At 46.4% G+C, this 25,198-nt stretch overlaps 1 protein-coding gene across 2 annotated transcripts in view; it reads left to right on the top strand.

Moving 5' to 3' along the window:
- The window catches only part of RAI2 (retinoic acid induced 2), a 63,815-nt gene extending 42,505 nt beyond the window's left edge, over positions 1 to 21,310 (top strand). For both annotated transcript variants that reach the window (XM_039475678.2, XM_010334896.3), the window contains exon 2: positions 19,324 to 21,310. In XM_039475678.2, coding sequence (XP_039331612.1) covers positions 19,348 to 20,940 — 1,593 coding nt within the window. In that variant the 5' untranslated portion in view covers positions 19,324 to 19,347 and the 3' untranslated portion in view covers positions 20,941 to 21,310. The remainder of the gene's footprint in view (positions 1 to 19,323) is intronic.
- Positions 21,311 to 25,198: the final 3,888 nt, after the last annotated feature.

Below are 25,198 nucleotides of genomic sequence, written 5' to 3'. Positions count from 1 at the left end.
CGGCCTAGGGAGAATTTAATCAACCTTGGTTTAGGGGGTTGGGGGCTGGGTTAAAGTCAGCTCTGACATTTATTGCAGGGCTTGAGGCAAGCTTGGGGTTCCTGGTCTGTAAAATGGGGACAATCTCTGCCTACTTCCTCAGGTGGTTGTGAAGTTACAGAAGATACTTGGATGGGCCCTTTGCATACAAGAGATCCCACTGTGTCAGTTTGGTCCCTTCAATATGGCAAGGACCCAGTGTCTTTAGAACCAGCATTTTTGGAGAAGAACCCAATAAGAAGGCAATAATGTTGTACACAGGCAAGAGCTTGCTAGGGGTGGAACATCAGCAGTCAGTGGAGGAGGAGGGTGCTTTTGAATGGGCAGTCTTTGCCTTGAAAATCAATTACATAAGGCACCAAGGGAGAAAGCTGGCCCTAGATCCTTGAGCCATAGATGCTAACTCCCCTAAAGGACTGTCTACAGGGACCTTTCCTATAGAGAATCCAGTGTGGAGAAAGGGTAGAAATCCAGGCCTTCTTGCTCTGCAAACCAGCAAACCATCAAAGGGTACAAGGAGAGAAGGGAGTGTTGCAGTCCTAGAAGATTCCTCTGGCAAGAAGCCAGGGGTGCCAACTTCCCAGGTATGTTTGCCTGTGTTGTGCTAGGGACCTGCTGCTTCTCCCTCCCATAGCTCCACCTTCTCACATGGGTGAGGGCCACCTGAGCAGCTGTGGGGCTCCAGGGAGTGAAGCTACTGAAAGCCTTTTTCCTGCTCCCTGGAGTCAGCTCCCTCATCCCTACCAGCTCTGTGAATGCCAATGAAACAGACTCTTTCAGTGGATATTTATGCAGTTACAGAGCAAAGAATGGTCCTGACCCCATGTAAATACACTGATTCAAGTCAGAAAGAGCGGCCAAGGGTGTTCAGTGAATTTACTGCAGAAAAGCAGTAAATTGGAAGCTCAGACTTGGGCTGTGGGTACTTGGGCTGCCTCTAAGGTTCTAGTTTGAAAATCACTGGTTTGAAAGCCAGTGTGTTCTGGGGTGCTCTGAGCTTGGTAAAAGCAATAAGCCTGCCTGCTCCCAGCACTGTGCACAGGGTGGGTCCCAGGAAGCTCTGCATTACTTAAGGTAATGCTAGCTTTGCTTACTAAGACATGGTACTGTTACCGTGGCTCAAACACAATAGAAGTGGATTTCTCACTCACTTAAAGCCCCAAATGGATTTTCCTGATGGCAAGTGGCCCTTCTCCTCCAAGCCATGATTCAAGCATGCAAGCCCTTCCATCTTGTGGCTCCACCATCTTCAACAGCGTGCTTCTAAAAGGTCATTTTGCATCAAGCTAGGGGGAAGGGGACAAGGGTTGGAGCATTACATATGGAAGAAAGCTTTGTAGGAGCCAGACCTGGAAGTGGTGCCCCTCACTTTCAACTCACGTGCCCTTGGCTAGAGCTCAAGCACATGGCCACACCCAACTGAAAAGGAGGCTGGGAAATGTAGTCCCGGAAGAAGAGGAGGTGGGTTTGGGGAACAGCTGGCCAGTCCGCCGCAGATGAAATATTTCTGGAAAGCACATGAATGAACCCCTGCCTGGGATGCAAGCTGGGCCAGAGGCATGGGAAGTGAGAGTTGAGTTCCAAAAAGAAAAGGGAGCACCTATTTCAGGCTGCGTTCTTCATGGGCCAATTGTTGCTAGCTGCAGTGGTAATGGTGGAGAGGGGAGCCCAAGCAGGGCTGGTGCCAAGACAGCAAAGCTAGGCAGACCTGCCTGAGGTACAGATGCAGGCTAAGAAATCCTAGGTTCTGGTCAGAGACCGAAGACATCTCCACTTCTTCCTTCCTGCCTTTCTCTACTCTCACCTGCTCTCTGCACACTACCAGGAACCTTTGCTCTCTCTCCCCCACCTCCCCCAGAAGTGCCTTACCAGCAGTGAATGCTGTGCATGTTCTGGAAAGCTCTGACCCTCCCTCCCATCAAAACAACCATTCCCTGGAGATTCACAGCTCAGTTCATGGGGGTGGGGAGTCAGTGGGGTGGGAAGCAACAATCCAACCAACCCAGTCACACCAAGGTGGTACCAGTCTGCTGGGGATGCTGAGAAACTGAGAAGAGAAAATAAATGGGAAATATCTAGTGGGGTACATGGTAAATGCTTAGTAAATGGTTTGTTATTATCAATTTATCAGTGCGTGTGTGAGAGAGGGAGTAATGGGGGGAGAGAGAGAGAGAGGAAGAAGAAGAAGAAGAAGAAGAAGCAGAAAAAGCAGCTAGCAATGCCCTGCAAATTAAACCATTTTATCTTTTCCTCCCAACCTAATGGTCTCACTAGTGAATTGATGGCTCTCTGCTCGTCAGGGCCTGGGAAAACATCAAGATTGTGTTGGTTGAGTTGGCGGTTCTTTAGGGCACATGGTTAATTGATGAGGGGTGATTCTGAACACCCTTTTGAAGAGCTACTAGATTGATGGAAAAGTAATTGCGGTTTTTACTATTGAAAGGAATGGCAAAAACCGCAATTACTTTTGCGCCAACCTAATAGATACCCCACTAATGTTTGAAGCACTCTTGACTCTGCCCTAAGCCCTCACCAGCCCTGGGCTTCAGCCACCCAACCTACTAGCCTGTCCCAAACACACCTGTCCTCTTCTACCTTTGTTTCTGTCCTGCACTTTCAGAAAACCCTCCTCCATTCCACCATCTCCTGCGCCAAAATCCTACTCATGTGACAAGGTCCAGTTTACAGGTCACTTGCAACAATAAAGATTTGATGACTGGATTTCAGAGGGAAAACACCTGACTGAGGTGGAGCAGATGAGGAAGGAGAAACCTGATTTGAGTATCCCTCTTGACTATTAGAGGGACCACAGGTGGCTATAATCATGCTTGGTCACCGTGTGTGTGTGTGTGTGTGTGTGCACGCATGTACACATGTACACATGCAAACACGTGCATTCTAGAACTCTTCCCCTAAATACAATAGGAAATAATAACTATAATCTTTATTGGTAACTAGCCAGATGTTATGCAGCCGATCTTTTTCCTTCCCCACCCCAACTTTGTATTGTTTATGCTATATTAGCTCCAACCATGATGCTTGCTTTAGGATACATACAGTGAATTTTGGGGGACTTCAAAAGCCTCACCAACCCTAAGATTTTGTAGAGGGTGTTGTTCTGCTTTTGTGCCTCTGGGCAGAAGGGCGCTTTTGACAAAACAGAATCCCAGAAAGAAGCCTCCCTGTCTAAAAGATGAGTACTCTCCACCCTCTCTTTCCTGCATTGGCTGTGTACTTCTCAGGTCGAAGTTATTATTATTATTATTATTAGGCAGCATGCAGCTGATGAAGTCAAGTGCTGTTTATTTATTGATTTTTGGTCCCTGAGTTGGAACACAAGATCACCAGAAAAGAAACTCCTTCTGTGACTCATCCCAGGAACATCTTGCATTCCAGCCAGCACAAATATGATTCAAAGAACTTTCTGGAGGGCCTCAGTAATATTTTAGCAAAGGAACACACATTAGCTATGCTGACCATCTCTTGAACAGTTTGCTTTTGGAAAGATAGTCATCTTTGGCCCCTTTGTGTGTCTTGTTCTTTATAAGATCTTGAGTCACACCCCTTTCCAGTTGATTCCTCTGTGGTGTGAACATTACTATTATAAAGGAATGTCTTCTTCACAGGTGTTACAGAAGGTGTCACCAACCAGGGAAACATTTGGTCATGGTGGCCTAAATTAGTGACATTTAGATATTCTCATAAGCCTTGTGACTTTCCAGGCCATGGCTGGTGTAGCAGACACTTGTTGGTGTCCTGCCATTTCCCGCTCAGACTGGCCTCTTACACACCAAATGCTGCTTACTGCGAACACCCATGACTTTCCCTAAAGGTGTGAGTTTGGGGTTTTTGGTTTTAGTCTCAGGAGCACACCAGATCTGCATGCTGGGCTAGCTGGGAGTACCAAGGAATGAATACATTCTCAAGGAGCAGCTCTTGGCCAGTGATGGATGGGGGTGGGTGAGTAAACACCCCAACTTCCTAGCCTCTCAGTTGAGATGACTCTGAGGTCTCCCCAGTGGAACTGAGCTTCAGTTGCCCACAGTGGTGACTTACTTGACAAATTGGCTTCCTTGCTTTCCCATCTCACCATTTCACTCCTCTACTGGTGTTGTCTGGGATTTTCTCCCAGATAAATTACTTTCAGTCAATCCTTGCCTTAAGGTCTGTTTGTGGGGGAACCCAAGCTGAGACAATTAGCTAGTTGGGTTCACCAAAACCCAGCAGCCTCCTCTCCTCACTCCCCTCACCATGTTCATCAGCATCATTGGTGATGGTTCAATGACCATGATTGGTGATGGTCATTAAGTTGCCATTGTGGCTGTAGCACTGCCGTAGCATGTTGTGCATGGGGGTGCAGTCCTTTGAGAGCCCTAACTTCTGCATGGAAACCTGGTAAGACAGAAGCCGGCATTTCAGGAGGTAGCCAGTTCAGTCACAGGACCCTGGACAACTTTGGATGCTGCTATAATCTCTGCACCAGGGAAGCACATACTCAGGAGGTTCAAGTTGGGTGAGCAATAAGTGTTTGCTGATTGTGTCTATAAAGGGATGAATAATTGACTCACAATCATGTCCTCCCTTAGTTCTGAGTGCTTAAGGGTCAAGGTCATGCCCCTGCCCCCTTTATTTGACCTCAGGTGCCTTCCAATGGGCCCAGAAAACTTAGTCATAGTTGTAGGCTCTTGTCTCTATGGAGAGATTTCAAGACAGCTAGGAAGATTCCTCCCCATGACTAGTATCTGAAATGCCTCAATTAGAGTTTCATTTCTTTGTCCATAGCTTTATTACTGGCTGGATTATCTTTATTATACCAATAAAAGAACATAATACTTCAGCCTTATCAGTCATGCACCTCATTGAGAATGAGTTTATCAGCTTCTTTCTGGAAAACTCAATTTTGATAGGAGAAACCTAATTCTGACTGCCCAAGGAAGGGTTGGGGGAGCTGGGGGTTAGGCAAAAATAAATATTAGACACAGAAAGATGGTACATTTAGATTTTTTTCCTAGGACTGATAACGCAGCCATGTCACAAGGGAATGTGCTTGATGATTTTAAAGGCATAGGAGTTCTGCCCAAATTTGGAGCACCTTCCCTAAGTACTTGTAGTACTCAAACTTGTGAACGATGCTGTGTTTTATTTTTTACCACGTTCTCACTGTGCTAAGAAGTTCCAGTCCTGTCTGTCCCTCCACCCGGCTGTACTGCAACCAAGCTATTACAGATTACAGCATCCTCTTGTGGCCAGCTGAGTAACTCATTCAGTGTTTTCCTCAGAGCTTTCCTCAGTTTCTCTGTGTTCTTTCACTCTACTGTTACAGCTAACCAATTTCTCCTTTGGACCTACAGAAACTTTTGAGTCTTCTCTCCTTCAACTCTTGCTTAGTTAGCTCAAAAAGCCTCTTCGCTTTCTCCCTCCCTTTTATCCTTACCCTTGTCCTCTCCTCTTCCACTCCTCCCATGTTTTTATGAGAGAAAATGACCTTCATGGGGCCGGGCACGGTGGCTCAAGCCTGTAATCCCAGCACTTTGGGAGGCCGAGGCGGGTGGATCACAAGGTCAAGAGATCGAGACCATCCTGGTCAACATGGTGAAACCCCGTCTCTACTAAAAATACAAAAAAGTAGCTGGGCATGGTGGCATATGCCTGTAATCCAAGCTACTCAGGAGGCTGAGGCAGGAGAATTGCCTGAACCCAGGAGGCGGAGGTTGCAGTGAGCCAAGATCGCGCCATTGCACTCCAGCCTGGGTAACAAGAGCGAAACTCCGTCTCAAAAAAAAAAAAAAAAAAAAAAAGAAAATGACCTTCATTATCACTGAAAAGTAGGAGAGGAGAGCTACTTAAGCTCTTGTGTCAAGGAGAAGGAAAACTGAAGGATATGAAGTGAAATTATGTGTGGTCAATCAGTAGTAATTTCAGAACCATTAGAAGTGCTCATGAGTCCATATTCAAGATACAAAAGGGTCTGGCCACCTTTTTTTTTTTTCTCCCCCAGCCTTTCAGTCTGAATAAGAAACAGATTTCTGTATTTATTTGTCTTCCCACCATATTTAATTTCTAACATTGAGAGAGCATTGTTTTCTATTTTCACTTCAAATGCTTATTTCAGCTATGTTGGGGGTTAGGTAGGATTTGTGGGCTGGCCTAGAAACCTTGTCATCAGGTGTAACACTAATCCTGTGGTAAGTGCCTTTTCAAGTTTCTAGTAACTGATTTTTAAATGAATCTTTGAACAGACAGGGTTGAGAATGTATAATCCCATTCAGATGCAAAGGGAGCATGGGTGATACTACTCAAGATGCTCACAGGAAATATGGCCAGTGGATCTGATGATGCCAATGATGCCAATGACATGATGATGATGATAGCACTGACAATGAGAATGATGGTGAGAATGAAGACGATATTGACAGTGGTGACAACAATGATGCCACTGACGATACCAGTGATGATGACGACAGTGATAATAGACATGATTTACTGAGCACTTTCCATGTGTCAGGCACTGTGCCAAGTACTTTACATAGCTTATCTCCTGTAATCATTACAACCACCCCATGTGACAGGTTTTAAAAATTTTTTTAATCCTCATTTTACACAGAGAAAAACCGAGGCTTCGAACTTACTTGCCCCAGGTCACACAGATAGCAAAATTAGGCAGAGCTGAAGTTTGAACCTAGGCCTATCTAAGTTCAAAGCTTGTACTCCTAACCACTCTCATAGGGGGCCCAGTGCCCAGGGTGATGCTCCATGCCAAAGGGTGCAAGGGATTCACATGCCTTAGGCGAAGGGGAAAATCTGAACTCCAGTTCTTTGTACTTCAGAAATCTGCACCCCTTCCTTCCAGTGACCCCTCAGAGGGTCTATTTCTTGCACACGGGTCTCTGGAAAATGTCCTGCTAATGACACAGGATTATAAACAGTCTTTTTCCCAGAACAAAAATTTAACCTTTGTATCTCAATCTAATTAGAAGTATTTTCTCTTACAGAGACAGGTTTTTTTCCTCCTCTTTGTTCCAAATTTAAGAGGTTTCTTTGTTGCCAGAAAAAAATGTCTAAAAACCATAGCTCTTTAAGATGATGGGTCCTGGCCTGAGACCTTAAATGTGACCTGAGCTCCTGCATGAGATGGCCGCTCCACCAACAGCACCTCAGGGTGCTGGGGGTTCTGGGTGTCCCACCAAACTGTAGGGCGTTGACCCAGTGCAGGGATGGGCACTTTCTGTCTCTTGCAGTCCACTGTCCAGGTGAGTGTCCCCTACCACCATGAGCAGCTCTTCATGATTTTCCTCTGTGATGCTGAGCTTCACCAAGACCTGAGGAAGGCAGTTTATTCCTGTTAGTATCAGGAGCAGCCATCTCTAGAAATAAACATTTGTTCTTTTCCTTAGAGAGATCCTTCCATGAACATCACCCCTCCGGCTGTCTAGGGACTGGCATTCTTCCCTTAGAGACTTACTCCTTCCTCTGCAAGAAATGTGAGCCTTGAAGGAGCCCTGTTAAAAGCAGATAATCCTGGGAGAATATGGATTTGGTTAATACCTTGGGAATGGAGCCAAGAGAGACAGCAACCTGCCTACAAAGAAAGTGGCATCAGGTCGGAGGAATAGATGCATGCCTGGCACACAGTAGGTGCCCACATCGTTTTTGAAAGAATGAATAAAAATGAATGGACACGAATCTCGTTTCATACTCCTGTCTTGCAGTCAGGCCCACATGAATCCCCAAATCCATCATAGGTCCTTTGTGGGCAGGCTAAAGGTGGTAGAGGCTTGGAGAACCAGGCCTGGGAGTTGGTGGCATCCTCCTTCCAATTCCTCCTTGGCGCTGCCACCTGCCCATCCTTTGGGGCCCACAGCAATTCCTCCTCAGCAATTCCTGGGAAGCTAGGTTTGACTCCTCCCCAGCAGGCACCACTGGCTCCAAGGAGGGCTGAGTGAGAATAGGGCAGTCCCCCATGTTACAAAAGAGGAAACTGAGTCCCAGGTGTATAAAACAACATTCCAACAGTCATGAAAAGTTCATGTGTGTCCTGAATCTCTTCATTTCGATGACTTATTTATTAGGTTCCATTGAGTCAAGGGACAGGGGTGTTCTTTTTTTAGCAAGCTCCTCGCCTATCAAACTTTTTGACTTTTTTGATTGAATCAAACCATCCCATATACTTTGGTGTTAGATGCTGGTTCCAATAGAGATGTTCTAATCCTGGGTGACTGACTGTGCTGACTGTATAGCTAGTGTGTTAGATTCAAGTACTCGTCAATATTCTTTGAAATGTGAAACAGAGGCAACAGGTGGAGTAATGTGCCTTTAAGGAAGGAGCGCAGGTCTGGGAATAAGTGCAGTCTATGCTGTGTGAATTTGACCACGTCACTTGACCTCTGAGCCTCAGGTTCCTGTTCTTCAAAACAAGAGGATTGGGGCCACGCACAGTGGCTCATGTCTGTAATCCCAACACTTTGAGAAGCCGAGGTGGGAGGATTACTTGAGGCCAGGAGTTCAAGACTAGCCTGGGTACCGTAGTAAGACCCCAGTTTCAACAAAAATAAAAGTAAAAATCAACTGTGGCAAACACCTATAGTCCCAGCTACTCAGGAGGCTGAGGCAGGAGGGTTGCTTGAGCCTGGGAGGTTGAGGGTACAGTAAGTAATGATTGCACCACTGTACTCCAGCCTAGGCGACAGAGCAAGACTCTCCCCCTAGAAAACACACAAAAAAACCGGAAGGGGTGGGTTGGGTCAGTGACACTAAGACTTGTTCAGGCAGGGACGTCCTGGAAGTCTCCGTGGGCCCTGAGAGCTTCATTTCTCTTGCTGAGTTGCAACGTTTTCATTCCTGCACTATTAGAAAAAAAAATTGAACACTCCCCTTACACACACACACACACACACACACACACACACATGCATGCACACATATAATTATATTTACATGTCTTCCCATATTTATGACATACACTATAAAATAAAATACAGGAATAAAAAAGATGAGATGATAAAACAACCGTAAATAAATTTTATGATACCTCGGGGCATGACCTTACCTCCTCTCCCTGGGAAGACCTTGGGCTTTCCTGCTGTTTATGGCCAGTTTCTAATGCTTGGCTCCACTTCCATTTTTCACAAATATCAGATCAGAGATAATATTTGTACTCTGTCCTCCCTAACAGATCTTCCCTGTAGCCACTGTAGGTCCTCACAAAATTTAGTCCCAGTTGCAATGTTTGTGGTCACTACTGTTTTCATAAATGAATTAGCGTATTAGGGAACTCATCTCTCAAGCTATTCTGGGCATTCATATTCCCATCAGAGGGCTGTGAAGACCTCTGGATGTAAAAGGCAATCGACCATAAGGCAGGTGACTATTTTGTGTATTCTTCATATTTTAACCAATTTGAGACTACATTCATGTGGTAATTATGTTCACAGCTTTGATAAAAAGGCCCTGTGCTGATGTTTAAAGCTTAGAAAATTTAATCACTGGGGCAAGTAATTGACAATTATTCTACCCAATGGGGAGAGAAAAACCAGTTTTTACCCAGTTGGAATTACTTCTTAGATATTTAGTGCATCTCAAGTCCTGAATGGTAAAACCATATACATGTAGAATTAAACGATGAAAATTATGCTTTTCTTACTTGGCTCATAGAGAGTAGCTGATAATTTTTATGCAGAATTAGGTTAGTCATTGAAGGTTTGGCTTAAGTACTAGATGAAGAGCAAAACATAGACTCAGAATAGAGCACTGATGGAAGGGGGCAGGATTCTTAGCAGAGGTCTCTGGGAAGTCAGCCTTGCAAGAGAGAGAGCCATCTCATGTCTTCCTGGGGGTGGGAGCACATGGGGAGACACTGCAGGGGCTGGGCGGGAGAGGAGGGAGTTTGGTGTGTTGATAGCCTCAATCTTTTCTGGGAAGTAAGAAGGAAGATGGGCCATTGAGAATATCAGCTCACCAGCAGTCCTGTGCTCTGGCCTTTAGATTAAGGGTCCACAGCCTCAATGTACATTAGAATCACCTGCTGCATCCCGGAATAATTAAAACAGAGTCTTAGAGGTGGGACCTAGGCATGGTTTTTTTTTTTTTTTAAGTTTCAGATTATTCCAATGAATAGCAAAATCTGAGAACCAGTGGTAGACTAGCGCTTCTCAGAATTTAATGTACATACAAATCTCCTGGGGCTGTGGAAGGCAGATTCTGATTCAGTGGGTCTGGGCTGTGGCCTGAGATGTGCATTTCTAGCAAAATTCTGGGTGCTGCTGCTGCTGCTGCTCCAAGAACCCCACTTTGAGCAACAAGGGCATCCAGGGGTATTCAATCTTTTGGCTTCCCTGGGCCACATTGGAAGAAAATTGTCTTGGACCACACATAAAATAATGATAGGGAATGAGCTAAAAAAATTGCAGAAAAAATATCATTATGTTTTAAGAAAGTTTACAAATTGTGTTGGGCCACATTCAAAGCCTTCTGGGCAGCATGCGACCCTTGGGCCACGAGTTGGACAAGCTTGGGTAGACAGTCCAACTTTGACTAGAAATAATTGATAGCTGCCTCCATGCTCCATAAAAACCAAAGCCGTTGATATTTTATAGTTGGAAAACACATATCTTGAGAGAATCTTCAGCATATGTTTTAAGATGTGATTGTTGTAGGGGAAGAAACTTATCTCGATAGAAGAAAAAATCTAGATGAGGCTTATTTCAGTGGAAGAGGAGAGCAAGTAATACCTGCAGCTTGTTAGGGATGAAGGGAACATCCCCAGGAGCAGGGCCCAGGATCTGGCTCCAGCGTACCGGAATTCAGATGGAGGGCCTGAAGAAGACACTTGGAAGCCCACAACAAAGCTTCCTGGACCTGGGGGTGGGATCTGTCCTGTGTAGCCCAGATCACTAAGGCTCCCCTGAAACTGAGTGTGCCTTCCCAGTGACCTCACTCCAGTAATCCCAGGGGCCTCACAAAGCCCTCCAGCAACGGTGACCACTGGCTTGAGTAGCTATGAGACAAACACCTCCCCACTTTCTCACCGTTCTCAGATATCCACTCCTGGAGCATTTGCTCAGGGGTGCTTGGCATTGTAGATCAGGAGCCTCGTGACCATCTTTACCATTGTTTCTGTACTGAAAATGCTTCCAGTTCACAAAATAAAATCAAACTTTGCTCTATCTACAAGGTGATCTGGGACTCTGAGAGGGGCTGCCAGCATGCCCCAGGGCTTTTGTCCAAATTAACTGGCTCAGAAATCAGGCTCAGCCTGAAGTGCCTTCAGGGAGCCTATTCTGGGACAGCATGGGGTCACAGTCACATTCTGAGCTTCTTTCAGTTTGAGTTGGTGCAGGGTCTTCAGGGGGCTGTGACTAAGATCATTTAGGATAGAGCTGAGGTCATTGGGGTGAGGGTATTAAGTTATTTGTGAGTGGCTGAGTGTGTGTGGGTGAGAGGGTGGGTGTGTAGGTGTGACTCTCACGGTGTTAAATGCCGGCAACCAACAAATAGGTGGAATTTAGGACTTGGAGAATAGTCTAAACTATCTGAGAGGTCAAGTATTTTTTCTTTTTAAATTAAGCCATAAATGAGTCCTCATTAGAAAAACGTCACTGTGTACAGAAGCCCGTCGGCTGAAATAGGTGCTTTGAGCAAAGCTCTGGAAGAGGAGGCTTGAGAGGCAGACAGGACCTGTGTGGACACCCAGTGTGGGGGCAGAGACGTGGGGCAGGTCACTGACTGATCACCGAGGAGTTAGGTCTGAGTCAGCTTCTTGACGAATGTAGCTTCTCATAAGGAAAGCAGTCGATTTGATTTTGTTTTTCTGGGTGCTTCAGAGAAATACAGGGTGAATCCATTCACACACCACCCCTATTGGGAACTTTAATGTCCACAAAGTGCTTTCATATCTCCTGTCCCATCAGAGTCTCCTGTGGCTGGTAAAGGTGGGTGGCTGCCATGTTCTCCCACCATGGCACCTGCGAGTCTGACCCTCTGCTCTTCCCAAAACAAGAGCCTGGTGACCTCTGTAAGAAGCGGCCTTCTGTAAGTTTTAGTCAGCCTTTTTGAGTTGCAGCTTACTCATCAGTAAAAAGGGTCAGGAAGAGGCTGGAGAGGTCAGCTTTAATGCCTCTGCCCACCTTGACGTGCCATGAGTCTATAAATGGTGTGCCTGCAACGAGAGGGTGAGGATGAGAACACCAGGCTCAGGAAGGCTTAGGTGTTCATTCGTGCAGCAATTCATCCAGAAGATATTTCCTAAGCACCTACTAGTGCCAGCTGTGAGGTGGGAGATCATCCCCTGCTCCTGGAGAAACAAGTAAATAAGAAATCCCAGTATGGGGGCTGGGCAGAGTCAGGACTAGACAAGGTCAAGTTGGGGTCCTCTGGGAGCCCAATGAGGATGGGGGATGATCTCAGAAGAAGCAACTTTAGAGCTGAACCCCTTAAGTCAGACAGATGAGCAGGAGTTGGCTAGGTGAAGGCTAGGCAGGAGAGAGCTCCAGGCTAACGGACAGACCTAGGAAGACTGGCCTCTGGTATAATTAGATCTTTGCAATAATTAGATGAGGGGTTCAGATAATAATTCTGTGACCCCATGATATGGTTTGGCTCTGTATCCCCACACAGATCTCATGTCAAATTGGAATCCCCAGAGTTGGAGGGAGGGGCCTAGTGGGAGGTGACTGGATCAAAAGACTTCCCCCTTGCTCTTCTTGTGACAGAGTTCTCATGCAATCTGCTTGTTTAAAAGTGTGTGGCACCTCCCCCTACCTCTTGCCGGCCACGTGAAGATGTGCTTCCTTCCCCTTTACCTTCTGCCATGATTTCAGGTTTCCTGATCCCCAGGAGCGGAAGCCTGTATTGTATGGCCCACAGAACTGTGAGCCAATTAAACCTCTTTTCTTTCTTTTTTTAAAAATTATTATTTTAAGTTCCGGGGTACAAGTGCAGATCATTCAGTATTGTTACATAGGTATACACATGCCATGGTGGTTTGCTGCATCCATCCCCTCGTCATCTACATTAGGTATTTCTCCTACTGTTACGCCTCCTCAGTCCCCACCCCCTGTTATCCCTTCCCTAGCCCCTCCCACCCCTGACAGGCTCCTGTGTGTGATGTTCCCTTCCCTGTGTCCATGTGTTCTCATTATTCAACACCCACGTATGAGTGAGAACATGTGGTGTCTGGTTTTCTGTTCCTGTATTAGTTTGCTGAGAATGGTGGTTTCCAGCTTCATCCAGGTCCCTGCAAAGCACATGAACTCATCCTTTTTTATGGCTGCATAGTATTCCATGGTGTATATGTGTCACATTTTCTTTATCCAGCCTATCATTGATGAGCATTTGGGTTGGTTCCAAGTCTTTGCTATTGTAAGCAGTGCTGCAGTGAACATACGTGTGCATGTGTCTTTATAGTAGAATGATTTATAATCCATTGGGTATATACCCAGTAATGGGATTGCTGGGTCAAATGGTATTTCTATTTCGAGGTCCTTGAGAAATTGTCACACTGTCTTCCACAATGTTTGAACTAGTTTACACTCCCACCAACAGTGTAAAAGCATTCCTATTTCTCCACATCCTCTCCAGCATCTGTTGTCTCCTGAATTTTTAATGATCGGCATTCTAACTGGCATGAGATGGTATCTCAATGTGGCTTTGATTTGCATTTCTCTAATGACCAGTGATGATGAACATTTTTTCATATGTGTGTTGGCCGCATAAACATCTTCTTTTGAAAAGTGTCTGTTCATATCCTTTGCCCACATTTTGATGGGGTGGTTTGGTTTTTTTCTTGCAAATTTAAGTTCTTTGTAGATTCTGGATATTAGCCCTTTGTCAGATAGATTGCAAAATTTTTCTCCCATTCTGTAGGTTGCCTGTTCACTCTGATGATAGTTTCTTTTTCTGTACAGAAGCTCTTTAGTTTACTTAGATCCCATCTGTCTGTAAGCTGAAACTGGATCCCTTCCTTATACCTTATACAAAAATTAACTCCAGATGGATTAAAGACTTAAACATGAGACCTAACACCATAAAAACCCTAGAAGAAAACCTAGGCAAAACCATTCAGGACATAGGCGTAGGCAAGGACTTCCTGACTAAAACACCAAAAGCAATGGCAATGAAAGGCAAAATAGACAAATGGGATCTAATTATGCTGAAGAGCTTCTGCACAGCAAAATAAACTATCATTAGAGTGAACTGGCAACCGACAAAATGGAAAAAAATTTTTCAATCTACCTATATGACAAGGGGCTAATATCCAGAATAAACCTCTTTTCTTTTTTTTTTTTTTTTTTTTTTTTTGAGATGGAGTTTCGCTCTTGTTACCCAGGCTGGAGTGCAATGGCGCGATCTCTGCTCACCGCAACCTCCGCCTCCTGGGTTCAGGCAATTCTCCTGCCTCAGCCTCCTGAGTAGCTGGGATTACAGGCATGCGCCACCATGCCCAGCTAATTTTTTGTATTTTTAGTAGAGACGGGGTTTCACTATGTTGACCAGGATGGTCTCGATCTCTCGACCTCGTGATCCACCCACCTCGGCCTCCCAAAGTGCTGGGATTACAGGCTTGAGCCACCGCGCCCGGCCCACCTCTTTTCTTAATGTAATAAATTACCTAGTCTCAGATATGTCTTTATAGGAGCATGAGAACAGATTAATACACCCCATAAGTCTGCCAGCAGAGCTAATTTCCCAGACAGTTGCTCTCCACTTCCTCGTCTGCCCTGGGCCCTGAATCTTTTCCCCACTGTCTCCATCCAGGGGGCACATGGGCTACATGAGGGTGAGGCCCTAGCAAGTGGCTGCAGACCAAGACAGTAAGATCTCCTGGGTCTCCAGCAACTTGCAGATCCAGGTTGCCTGCTTCCCACCTAGCCACACTGCCACTGTTTACCGACCTCTGCCCCCACACCCCCAAGGATAGTGGGGGCAGACACAATAGATGGGTGCCCTCATTTAAACCCATTTGGAAATGTTTTACAAAACCCAAACAAAATGTTCCCTGTCACCTCTGAAGAAATTCATGCCCCTGGGCTTGAGCATCAGCCAGCTCCTATGATGCTCCTTGATCTGAAGACGTTCTCCCACCCACCCTCTGCCCCTGCTAATCAGCAGCTTGGCTGAGTGGGGAGACAGGCCTCCACCTTCTCTCCAGTCATTATCTGGTTACTTGGTTCATCCTCAGGGACACAGACTCGCCCTTTGAACCCTTTATTCATGACCGGTTTTGTACTCTCAGGGCATCGCTGAGGATTCCAGTACTATCCCCTGCAGCAGCAATACCCACTATGCTCCCACTGGGTGCACCCAGACCCCCTCAGCTGCTGACTCAGAGTCAGAGGAGGGTGCTTCCTGGCAGATTGAACAGCAAGAGGAAGAGATGTAGGGAGAAGGATGGAACGAGGCTTTCTGGGAGGTGGGAGGGTGCATGATGAAGGCCAAGTTCATGTTCCTTTGCTTGGGTAGCCCAGGGCCAGCGCCATACTTGGTGGAAACTAGGTGGAGGCGTGCAAGCCTGACTCAGGGCCAGCGGCTGTCTAGGGAAAGGCCTGGAGGTGCTCTCGGGCCTGCTTTGGCTGAGTAGTCAAGCAGGTCCAGAGCTGGCCTATTGAAGGAGGTGGAAGTGAGGTTTGGGCCAGGGGCTTTCCCCCTCTGCCCTGCGATCCTGCATACTGCTCCCCTCCACTCACACCCTGGCCTGTCCTCTGTTCTCCATCCCACTGGGCCTCAGCCCTGTTCCCAGAGACTTGAGCCACAGCAGGGGACCCAAGGGCCTCTCTGTAGCTCGTTGGTGCTGAGGTGCCCTCCTACCCATGTGACATCTGTCTCTGGAAGACAGGCTAGGACAGGTGGGTAACCAGAAGTAGGCTGAAGGGATGGAGGCCCCTCAAGCCCTCCAGTAACAGAACCATAGCCACTGTGGGATGCAGTCGGACGGGGACAGATGAGGCCTCTTGTGAGGAAAAAAAGAACAACAGTTCAATGACTAATGGGAAGGACCTGGCCTCCACTTTGAAGAAATGTGATGCTTGAGTACCGTATCTCTCTTGCATGCCTCTGCAGGCGCATACACTCAGTGTTGAAGGAGAGGTTGTGGGGACCACTCTTGGCAGGAAACAAAATGCACAGAGGGGTGTGGCCTTAGCAGCTCTCACAGTGGGAGGTAAGCCTGGGAAGCCCAGCCTCTATGTACCTTTAGGCTAGTTATTTAATCTCCCTGTGGAATCGGTTTTTCCACCAAAAAATGGGCGTAATTATAGGACCCCTGTGGCCAGGTTGTTCTCAACAGAGGGCCTGGCAAATGGCGGATGCTCAATGAGCCGTAGCTCTTGCCATCCGTGGAAGGAACAGGGGTGTGAGGGAAGCTGCCTGCCTTGGCAAAGTCCTCTTTTCACTTTCTAATCTGGACTGTTCTGGGAACGGTAGCAGACCTAGACCAAGGCCAGGCAGAAAAGGGACTGAGGTTTCACAGGAAATGATGAGAGCTGGCACCTGAGCTGAAGGTGTGTGCAAGGAGGTGGAGGAGGCATCCAGAAGTTTGCCTTCTCTCCCTTGGTGGGGGGGGGATTGAGAGAAGCATACAGGGAGGGAGAGAGACTGCTATTTCTGCAAGGATGGACATATGCAGCTGTTATGAGAAAGCTGTCTCACAGCTAGATAATCCTAACCCCACAGGAAGACTAAATGTGACACAGAACATGTCTTGACTTCTGTTGAGTGCCTCTCACCATGAGAATCCTCTTCAGATGGGTGGCTATAAGTGCCTTCTTTGACTGTTGCTGCCCTTGTCCTCACCAGTCCTACTGCAGTTTCCCTTCAGCCTTTTCTTACCCTTCCCCAAGGGTTCTGGCCACTGTGAGGGACAAGGATCTAACCTTAGGTTCTCAGGGCCTTCATGGGTCATGCAAGAGGCCAAAAAATATTTGTCCTGCTGATGTGGATGCCTCTCCTGGCATAACATTGATACCTTTGCATGCCAGCAAATCTCTGATCAAACATGTGTTGCCTCCACTAGACTATAATGTCCATGAAAGCAACAACCTTGTCTGTTTCACTCAGGATAAGTGAATGAATGAATGAATGAATGAAAGCATACATGCATGCATGAATGAATGGTATATTTGGGGCCAGGTGCAGTGGCTCATACCTGTAATCCCAGCACTTGGGAGGCTGAGGTGGGAGGATCACTTGAGGTCAGGAGTTCGACATTAGCCCAGACAACATGGTGAAACCCCATCTCTCCTAAAAATACAAAAATTAGCTGGGGGTGGTGGTATGCACCTGTAGTCCCAGCTACTCGGAAGGCTGAGGCAGAAGAATCACTTGAATTCAGGAGGCGGAGGTTGCAGTGAGCCAAGATCATGCCACTGCTCTCCAGACTGGGCTATAGAGCAAGACTCCATCTCAAAAAAACAAAAACAAAAACAAAAAAACGCATATTACAGGCATGGCTTCTTCTGAGCTGAATCGGAATTCACTCATCTGATAAAGAACCAGACCCTTCGGCTAAGGCAAGCCCTCTCAGCCTCCCTGGGGCCAGACCGCCTCCCAACTCTGTCCCAAGGGAGTTATTGGCCAGCATGCTGGGTCTCCTCGTGGCTTCCAGAGGGAGGCTCTGGATCCTGCTAAAGTTGTTTGCACAACATCCTTTCCCTCCCTGCCTCTCCTGCCTCAGAGAAACTCCTTGTTCTGTGCACTTGACACATTCTGATTATCTGGAAATACCACGGAGTTGTTCATTTATTAAATGCGCCTTACTGTAGTGAGACATTGTTTGTTTATTTATTTATTTTATTTTTCTTCTTTTTTAAGAGGGAGTCTTGCTCTGTCACCCAGGCTGGAGTGTAATGACACCATCTCGGCTCCCTGCAACCTCTGCCTCTCAAGTTCAAGAAATTCTCATGCCTCAGCCTCCCAACTAGAGTAGCTGGGACTATAGGTGCACACCACCATGCCCGGCTAATTTTTATATTTTTAATAGAGATGGAGTATCACCATGTTGACCAGGCTGATCTCAAACTCCTGACCTCAAATAATCTGCCACCTTGGCTTCCTAAAGTGTTGGGAAATTACAGGCATGAGCCAACACATCCAGCCTCGTTTGTTTATTTCTAACCCCATGATGTGCTGGGCTGCCTCTCTTTCTTGTTTTGGAGGTTGTGTTGGCAATTTGGGGGTGAGGAGAGGAGGATGAGCTGACCACAGGACTAAAGTCTAGGCAGTTGGGATAGGTGAAGTCCAGAATCTCAGTTGCCCAAGGCCTGCCCAGTGAAACTGAAGATTATTGAATTATTATTGAGCCCAACCAGACTCCAAGGCTGCTCAGATCCCTGAGTTAGACATGGTGCCTGCCTTCTCCATGGTAACGAGGCTAAATATGGATGAGTTTCCATGGAGAGCCCTATCGCAGCTGCAGCTCTGCTTCCTCCAGGAAGTATATGCGCCAGGCAGCTTTGGTCTCTCAAGAGGTGGCCAGAGGTCTACAGCAGGTGCCAAGGACATTGGGAAAGTGTGCCTGACCTTCAAGGATTTTCGTTTCCAACAAGTATTTCACCTCCCCAGCCCTAGGCCCATCAATGCCCCCTTCCTCTTGGCAGACAGATAGTAGGAGAGGCCACAGGTCAGATAGATAAGCTGAGTAGGGAAGTGACAGTGGACCCAATGACCATTTATGTGAGTCATCCCATCTTCACCTTGCTCTGCGGAATGGATTTTCCTATTATTGGGAGTAACGGGACTGTCATTGGTCGGAGGGAGACAGAGGCAACTGTAATGACCCTTGTGTAAATGCACTGCTCTTCCGCATCAAACCTCTTTTGGAAGAATGATTGCTTCAGAGTATTTAAAATGCCTGTTTCCATAGTCGTAGCATATTCAGATGTGACAAGGCATTATTTTTTCCTTAAAGAAAAGTAAGTCTTCACTTCTTCTTCGAATTTGAACAAGTCAAATTTCTGCATTTCTTAACTGTCTGACACAGCAATGTGGACTAAACACATAAGCTGAAAATTAGGCTTTAAAAATGCCCGATTTAGCTTCACTTAGCTATTTACTGATTACATCACTTGTGTTTATAGCTTAATAATCTTAAAAATTGTGGTTCTCCACACACAGATGATTATGTGGGTGTGTTTGTATATAGTAGGAGATAGCTCTAACCTGAACCTATACATAGATGGATTATGCTCCCTGTTTAACTAAGATGTGGAAACTTTCTAAAGATGTGAGAGAGCTCTTAAGGCAATTATAAATAGTCTTTTAAGGAAAAGTCATATTGTATGTTCTGTGTTGCAGGCCAAGTGGCATCAGAGCTGAGTGATGGACGACCTGCAGTCCCAGAACCTCCCCATGGACATGACCGACTCCCCTCCCGCCTTGGCTAATAACAGACTGGAGAATGGCATGGCTCAGCTGATCACCACTGAGGCCTGGAACATCAACTCCACCGACCTGGTAAAGAAGGCCCTGGTGACCGTGCCGGCCCCATCCATTCTGAATCCCCCTGCAGAGTCTCAGAGTGGCATGGCTCTGAAGGTGGCAGCCACCGTGTTGCAGCCCCTGTGCCTTGGGGAGAACCCAGTGGTGATGCCCATTCACATGCAGGTGGAGGGAAGCTCTGCGCCAGAGCTCAATCCCAATGGCAATGCCACCTATGTCATGACCACGCAGGGCCCCGTGCAGCTGCCCGTGGTGCTGGAGCAGCACGTCTTTCAGCACCTCAACTCCCCTCTGGTCCTGCCGCAGGAGGCCCCATGCTCCTCCAATACCATCCACAACAACCTCTTCCAGGGAGCAGAGGACCCCGAGGCCCAACCCCAGCTCCTGGACCTGAGGATCCCCAGCCAGCCGCAGGAGCCCACTTTGCCATTTGAAGCTGTGCTCCAGAATTTGTTTCCCTCCCAGGGCACTCTTGGGCCACCACCCTGTCAGCCTCCTCCTGGCTATGCCCCTGTACCCCCCCAGCCTTTTAACTCCCCTTTATCCCCCTTGGTCCCACCAGCCACCCTCTTGGTGCCATATCCTGTGATTGTTCCCTTGCCTGTGCCGGTCCCCATTCCCATCCCCATCCCGGTGCCTCAGAGTTCTGAATCCAAGTTCAGCTCCAGTTTCCCCAAGCCACCATCTTCCTTTGGCCTGCACCCCTTTAAAGGCACCCCGACCCCTCTGGAAAAAGATGAACTGAAGCCCTTTGACATCCTCCAGCCGAAGGAGTACTTCCAGCTCAGCCGCCATACAGTCATCAAGATGGGAAGTGAGAACGAGGCCCTGGATCTCTCCATGAAGTCAGTGCCCTGGCTCAAGGCTGGTGAAGTCAGTCCCCCAATCGTTCAGGAAGAGGCAGCCCTAGACCTGTCAGTGGCAGCCCACCGGAAATCCGAGCCTCCACCTGAGATACTGTATGACGGTGGTGCATCAGTGGACAGCCCAGGTCACGCAGTGATGGAGAAACTTCCCAGTGGCATGGAAATGTCTTTTGCTCCTGCCACACCCCATGAGGCCCCAGCCATGATAGATAGTCACATCAGCAGCAGCGATGCCACCACCAAGATGCTCAGCGAGCCCAACCACCCCAGCGGCGAGGTCAAGGCTGAAAACAACATTGAGATGGTGGGCGAGTCCCAGGCGGCCAAGGTCATTGTCTCAGTCGAAGATGCTGTGCCTACCATATTCTGTGGCAAGATCAAAGGTCTCTCGGGGGTGTCCACCAAAAACTTCTCCTTCAAAAGAGAAGACTCCGTGCTTCAGGGCTATGACATCAACAGCCAAGGGGAAGAATCCATGGGAAATGCAGAGCCCCTTAGGAAATCCATCAAAAACCGGAGCATAAAGTTAAAGAAAATGAACTCCCAGGAAATACACATGCTCCCAATCAAAAAACAACGGCTGGCCACCTTTTTTCCAAGAAAGTAAATAATGGCTTTTTAAAATTTGTATGATTATAATATGGGGAAAGGTGCATTGGTTTTATAAAAAGGCATTTAAAACAAATTATCTTTGTTAATTATTTTGGGGAGTGGTTGGGAAATGCAAAGGTGAATTGGCTCTAGAGGCCCTGTAAGCTAGTATCATTTTCTTTTTTAATTTTTGACTTTTCACAAATGAGTAAATAAGAGCAACCTATTTTTCAAGCAGATTGCACATTTTTTGCAGCTTTAATGGAATATTGGGTGAATTAGAGGGGTTAAAAAAAGCTATTTTCATTGCCACAAAGTGCTTTGATGATGTAATACCTAATAAAGGGTAGGATGAATATTTCACAATAAATGTTTGTTTGCACTAATTGGTTGCAGTATTCCATCATTTATAAAATTTGCATTCCTTAACTGTCAAAATTTGGCCAAAACTCTTGCTTGTAAAAAGCTGTAAGTTATCCGTGATTAGAGACCTAAGCTTTTCAGCTTTTCAGGTATATTGGAAAATACTGCTCCATGCCCCAATAAAAGGAGGGTTGGGAATATGGATGATCTTGAGCAAATCATTTCCCATTTTGGCCTTGTTTTTTTTTTTTATTTCATTTGTAAATATATATGTATACATACATACATATATATATGGCAAAGAAAGGGAACAGGAAGGTGAGTTTCAAGTGCCCGAGGCTCCTTCCAGTTCACACAGTTCTGGGTTTGTAGAGTTCTGTGCCTGGACCTTCCATAGTCTAACACAGACAGATGTCTCACAACAGAAAAGTAACCTGCTTTCTTCCCCCCTACCAAGAGTTTAGGTGGAAATGCCCTTCTTTTCAAGGGCAGTAAGAGCATTGTTCTCAATGACTGAAAATCGTGCAGGCAGAAGTATTGGCACAGGCCAGTGGATCAAGAGATGGCTCATAAGTCTTCTCAGCCTTGGATAGAGGTCTTTGAGGGTGGAGCCAGGGAGAGAAGAAAAAGTCATTCTTTTTTAGTTTAGCCCAATGATTATCAAACGGGGTGATTGTAACCCCCGGGGGATTTCTGGGATTGCCTGGAGACATTTTTTGGTTGTCGCAGTGGGGTGGTGGTGGGGGGTAGAAATTGCTACTGGCATCTAGTGGGTAGAGGACAGGGATGTTGCTAGACATTCTATAACACACAGGACAGCCCCCATCCCCCAACATGAATGATCTGACCCAAGATGTCAGTTGTGCCGAGGCTGAGAAGCCCCGGTCAAGCCATTTCTTATGGACAGAAATGACACACCTGGAAGGAGAGTGCATCTTTTCCCTGACAGCAAAGGCCACCCACACAAATGAGGAACTGCAGGAACTGTGAACGTGCGTTTAAAATAGATCTGCTAGGTGGCACAGCGCACTTGTGTCTGAAACTGTGCTGGCAAGAGACTGATGATTACACTCCTGCTTTTAAACTTAAAGCTCTTTTATTTTTTTCACTTCTTGCAATTAGTATGTATCCAGCTGTTACAGGGAGCATGAACAGGAGGAAAAGCAGTTGTGAGACTGTTCTTTTATTACCAGTCCCTCCATGTACGGGGTTACAGCTTTAGCTGGCCCTGTTTCATACACCCAAAGTGAATTTTCTTTCTCCTGCTCTTTCCCTGTGTTGTTAAAATTTCTTTTTCAAAATGTGACCAAATAGCTGTTTCTCATCAGGCTTACTAGTCCCAGTCTATAGCATTAGCCACACTCCATCCTTTCAGCTGCCACATGGTACAGTCTTTTTTCCATTTTTATTTCCACTGTGGGTTTCTGGCCGTGTTTCCTGAGCATAGCACGTGTCTTCTGGTTTCAAATGGAACACAAAGGTGCCTGGGCACCAGCGTTTCCCATTCGTCTGCTGTTGTTTGTCCCCATGCTTACAGTTATTTCCTCCTGTCACTGCAGTGCTGGGTAGCCTTCCTGCACCAGTTGATGGGGCCGTGTCTTTACAATACTCGGGGAAGAGCCGCTGAGTCTCTGGCTTTCAGGGGATAAAATAACGCCATTTGCCCTTTAGAAGCAAGTGCTTAAAGCCAAGTGACATACAAGAGAAAAGGAAATCAATGGTAACCTGTAATTACCTTATAAACCTCAAGCCACACATTTCTCTTTATTATATCCGGGAAATCCTTCCTTTTCCTGTTCTTTTCCTGTGTTGGTAAAATTTCTTTTTCAAAATGTGACCAAATTGCTGTTTCTCGTCAGGCTGACTAGTCACAGTCTATAGCATCAGCCAGATGCCATCCTTTCAGCTGCTACAAATGGCAAATTTTGTCCCTTCAAAGCCAGAGACTCGGCAGCTCTTCCCAGTGTATTGTAAAGACACGGGCCCCATCAGCTGGTGCAGGAAGGCCGCCAACCCAACTTGAGACAGGAGCTCTGGCTGGATGAGAAAGGCTGGCTGCACAGCTGACCCTGGGTACTGAGCCAATGTGGGACAACTCCCAGCCCTGGGATAAATTCCTGCCACAGGCCTCCCCGCCCACTCCAGCCAAACCCATTTATGGCCCTTCTCATTCAACACTGGGGGCCTTTGGGGATGAGGCTATTGTAACGGGGACTGGCTGTGGCATTGAGAGGCTTGCCCATTGAGCTTTGTGAAGGCTGCACATGGAGTGTTGTGTTGGGATCAGGGTTGTGTTAATGGGGCAGCAACACCCTCTGCCTGCCCCTCATCCCAGCATTTGATGGAAACTGGGATCCAGTCTGCTTGGCTAGAAGCAGGCCAGGAATTAAGAGAAGGGCAAACACCCATTGCTGTGGCCCCAGTGAGCCTAGGATTCCCTGGTGGTTCAACTCCATGCCCCTTTCCCAGTCAGGAGTATGCAGACTTTCACACAAACCTTTGATAAAGAACCATATGAGAAATTATGAGAAATTGGAGCAAGTTGTGAAGATCTGTGTTTGTGGGTACTGATCATCCTGGCAGAGCAAAAACAAGTAGATCTAAAGAGGGAAAAAAAGGAAGATTTAAAGAAGGAACAGGTACTGTCCTAACCAAGAAAGTTGTTGACAGTGAGTAGAATATTCTGAGGTGAGGTCAAAGATTTGTTAGATTGAAAAGCAAAACTCTTACACTTTTAGCATGAAAAAAATATGCCCAGCCGGGCGCGGTGGCTCAAGCCTGTAATCCCAGCACTTTGGGAGGCTGAGGCGGGTGGATCACGAGGTCGAGAGATCGAGACCATCCTGGTCAACATGGTGAAACCCCGTCTCTACTAAAGATACAAAAAATTAGCTGGGCATGGTGGCACGTGCCTGTAATCCCAGCTACTCAGGAGGCTGAGGCAGGAGAATTGCCTGAGCCCAGGAGGCGGAGGTTGCGGTGAGTCGAGATTGCGCCATTGCACTCCAGCCTGGGTAACAAGAGCGAAACTCCGTCTCAAAAAAAAAAAAAAAAAAAAAAAAAGGAAAAAATACGCCCGCAATGGTAAAAACTCCAAACAAAAAGAAGGAAGGAAGGAGGAAGGGAAGGAAGGAAGGAGAGAGGCAGGGAGAGAGGAAGAAGCCAATTACTGAGAGAATATGTCAATATATTCATTATCTTTATAAGGGGCATAATTAATAAAACAGGACAGGAAAGGATTTAGATTCATTTTACAAGTGAGGAAATTGAGGCTCAGAAGAGCTTTCTGCTTTTAGATTTTAAGCATCAACAACTAAAAAAATATGTACTTTGTCATAGTCTTAAATATTGGGTCTAAAGCCCAGTGAACCCACAGGAATTTGGACTCTTTAGGGGCAAAACCCAGGATGAATTAGCAGAGAGTCTGAATTACGGATTTTTCTTCAATTATTTTCGAGATCATTCCAGTTAGCTGGAATGTTCAGAGCACTTGGCACAATGGTGAGGCAGTGATTTTAAGCTGAAGGATGGGGAAGCCAAGCTTCTAAAAGCCACAGTCAAAAGTTGCTAAGCTGAAAAGTTTAACAGCAGGGAAAAAAGCATAAGAGGTCATTCTAGCAGACTTTACTCCTCATTAAATAAATAAATAAATAAATAAACAGTTTTCCACAGCTCACTACCACCAGGTCAAATAACTCACCTCCCACATCAGCAAGACAAAATAGGGTGTAGTTGAGGTCCTTAAGGTGCTATTTTAACAAATTGATCATTTAATTTAATTAACATATTGGTCGACACTATAGTAAGCAGTATATATAAGTGCTTAAAAGAAGTAGTTCCAAAATGTTGCAGCTAATCCACCGGCAACTGTTATTAGACCAAGGGATTTCTAAGCAAAGCGAGATTTTAGT

This window comes from Saimiri boliviensis, chromosome X (assembly GCF_048565385.1).
Source record: "Saimiri boliviensis isolate mSaiBol1 chromosome X, mSaiBol1.pri, whole genome shotgun sequence".
Lineage (NCBI taxonomy): Eukaryota > Metazoa > Chordata > Mammalia > Primates > Cebidae > Saimiri > Saimiri boliviensis.
The sequence above is the reverse complement of the archived record's forward strand: the minus strand, read 5'-3'. Positions and strand labels throughout refer to the sequence as shown.